General features: G+C 43.8%; 1 protein-coding gene across 1 annotated transcript in view; it reads right to left on the bottom strand.

Annotated features, from left to right (window-relative positions):
• LOC311123146 (protein tweety homolog 3-like) overlaps nucleotides 1–238 on the bottom strand; it is a gene marked incomplete at both ends in the record, with an annotated part of 21459 nt that extends 21221 nt beyond the window's left edge. The window contains one exon of the mRNA XM_084197412.1: nucleotides 33–238. Coding sequence (XP_084053538.1) covers nucleotides 33–238 — 206 coding nt within the window. The remainder of the gene's footprint in view (nucleotides 1–32) is intronic.
• Nucleotides 239–2276: the final 2038 nt, after the last annotated feature.

Genomic DNA, 2276 nt, shown 5'->3' with positions numbered 1-2276 from the left:
GCGCGTGTGTGTGTGTGTGTGTTACCACTAACCTGCAGACGAGCGTGGCGATGATGACACACCAGGCAGTACAGCAGCAGTCAGGGTTGGGGGGCTGGTGTGTGTGTGTGTGTGAGTGAGAGTGTGTGTCGTCATGGTTCTTGCGTCGTCGGCAGCACAGCCAGAAAGAGTAGAAGAGGAGGAAGAGGAGGTCCAGAGCCAGACACACCAACGCTATTCCGCCTAGCAACAGCACCGACTGGGGAGAGAGAGAGAGAGAGAGACAGGATATGACATCACAACAACCTGGATCCTAAAATGACAAGTCAATAATCCCATTTTGGCCCTGTACAGAAACAACCCCTTCCAACTGGACACAAATTTGCTAAATCTACGTTGCTTCCACGTCATTTCTACAACAAAAAATCTAAATGTGGTGACGTTGAATCAACGTGGAAAACTGATTGGATTAGCAAAAAGTCATCAACGTAATGGAATTTGGGGAATGTTTTCTTTTTTTTCTCCCCCTAACTTTGAACCTAAATCCACTGACTGGTTAAAATTTTTTATTGAATTCACATTAGTGGACAACTTAATCAAATGTGAATCAAAACTAGACGTTGAACTGACGTCTGGGCCCAGTGGGTAGCTCCCTTTTCTGTGGACCATTTTGACAGAAACTCAAGAGGGAGGAAAGCGGATATGATGTCACAATGAGCATTGTAGGGTACAGGAAGAGAAGAGGAAGTTGATTGTAAACGAACACAAAGTGGCCTCAAGTGAACCCCCCCCTCCCCCCCTCCCCTCCCCTCCCCATCACTAACTCCTACTGTAGAATATTGTGTAGATCTGAACGTTGCACCTACAGATGTCAGATCTTAATTCATTTTCCTGCGCAACATGAAATTCAAATGAGCCTCGTGATTTTAGATTTGTTCACTAAAGAACCCGCAGTTCTCTTTCTCTCCATGCGGGGGGGGCAGTCGAGTCAATGAGGACCAGTGCCAACTATCAAAATCATCCTCCCTATTAAGGTTATGAATCATCTGTCAAAATGTAGTTCAATCGTGGCCTGGGGTGGTGTATCGGTTAGGGCTGCTGCCTTCAGCGCGAACATATAGACCTACCGCGTCAGCGTGGGTTCGATTCCGGCCCCTCCTCTTCTGGCACAAATAACTCAATCATTTAAAATATGGACAGTCCAGGGATATTTTACCCCCCGATCTTGATAAGAAATGACCATACCAGACACTTTTATTTTGAAAGACAGTTGTATTTAAATGATAACAGAAATAGGAAACAAATCAAATATTAACAGTAGACTACCCAACCAGGGTTGGGGTCAACACCATTTAAATTCAGAAAGTAAACCAAATTCACATTTCACATTTTTCCCATTGAAACGCATTGAAGAGAATTGGTTTTAGAATTTCAGTGTACTTCCTGAATTGACTGGAATTGAAATGGAATTGACCCCAATCCTGACACCAACATTAGTTTTCATTCATACAATGTGTCGGGTAAATTGCCACAGTAGATTTGCAGTGTTAAACGAATAAATACTTGATTTCTATTGTATGGAATGCTTTTCAAATAGATAAATTGCCCTTAGTCTGTTCAAAAAGGACTAAGTTGTTCTGATTACAATACCAATCAGAGGGCGAACATATTTTTTACATTTACATTTTAGTCATTTAGCAGACGCTCTTATCCAGAGCGACTTACAGTTAGTCATATCTTGAAAGACTGGTTGCAAGCAGGACTAAGGGTAACACCGTCAATCTTTTAGGGAGCGGTAATGGAGGGGACCGATAATGGTTGCAATTGAGATCAGCTGTGCGGATGAATTTAGAACGTATTGATGGTTTAACAGACATCGGCTGGCGATAACCCAGTGCCCTCGACGGTTGCAATAGGCCCCCTTGTTATGTGACTCTATTCCAATACATTCTGTAGGCTACCCGTTAGCCTATCCATTGTGACATCATGAAAGGTGTGAAACCCCATAATAGGCTACAGTGTTTCCCTGGCTGAGTTGATCAGCTGATTGGACCATCAGTTGATTGACAGATGTAGGCCTGCTGTAGAACAATAAACGTTCCTCCAGTGTGGACGCTGGCCCCCGTTCTATAGTTAGGCTATGTGTAATTTGTCAGGTGGCTTAGTGGTTAAGAGCGTTGTGCCAGTAACCGAAAGGTCGCTGGTTCTAATCCCTGAGCCGACTAGGTGAAAAATCTGTCGATTTGCCCTTGAGCAAGGCACTTAAACCCTAATTGCTCCTGTAAGTCGCTCTGGAT

The sequence above is a fragment of the Coregonus lavaretus genome (genome assembly GCF_964263955.1).
Source record: "Coregonus lavaretus genome assembly, contig: HAP1_SCAFFOLD_7661, whole genome shotgun sequence".
NCBI lineage: Eukaryota > Metazoa > Chordata > Actinopteri > Salmoniformes > Salmonidae > Coregonus > Coregonus lavaretus.
The sequence above is the reverse complement of the archived record's forward strand: the minus strand, read 5'-3'. Positions and strand labels throughout refer to the sequence as shown.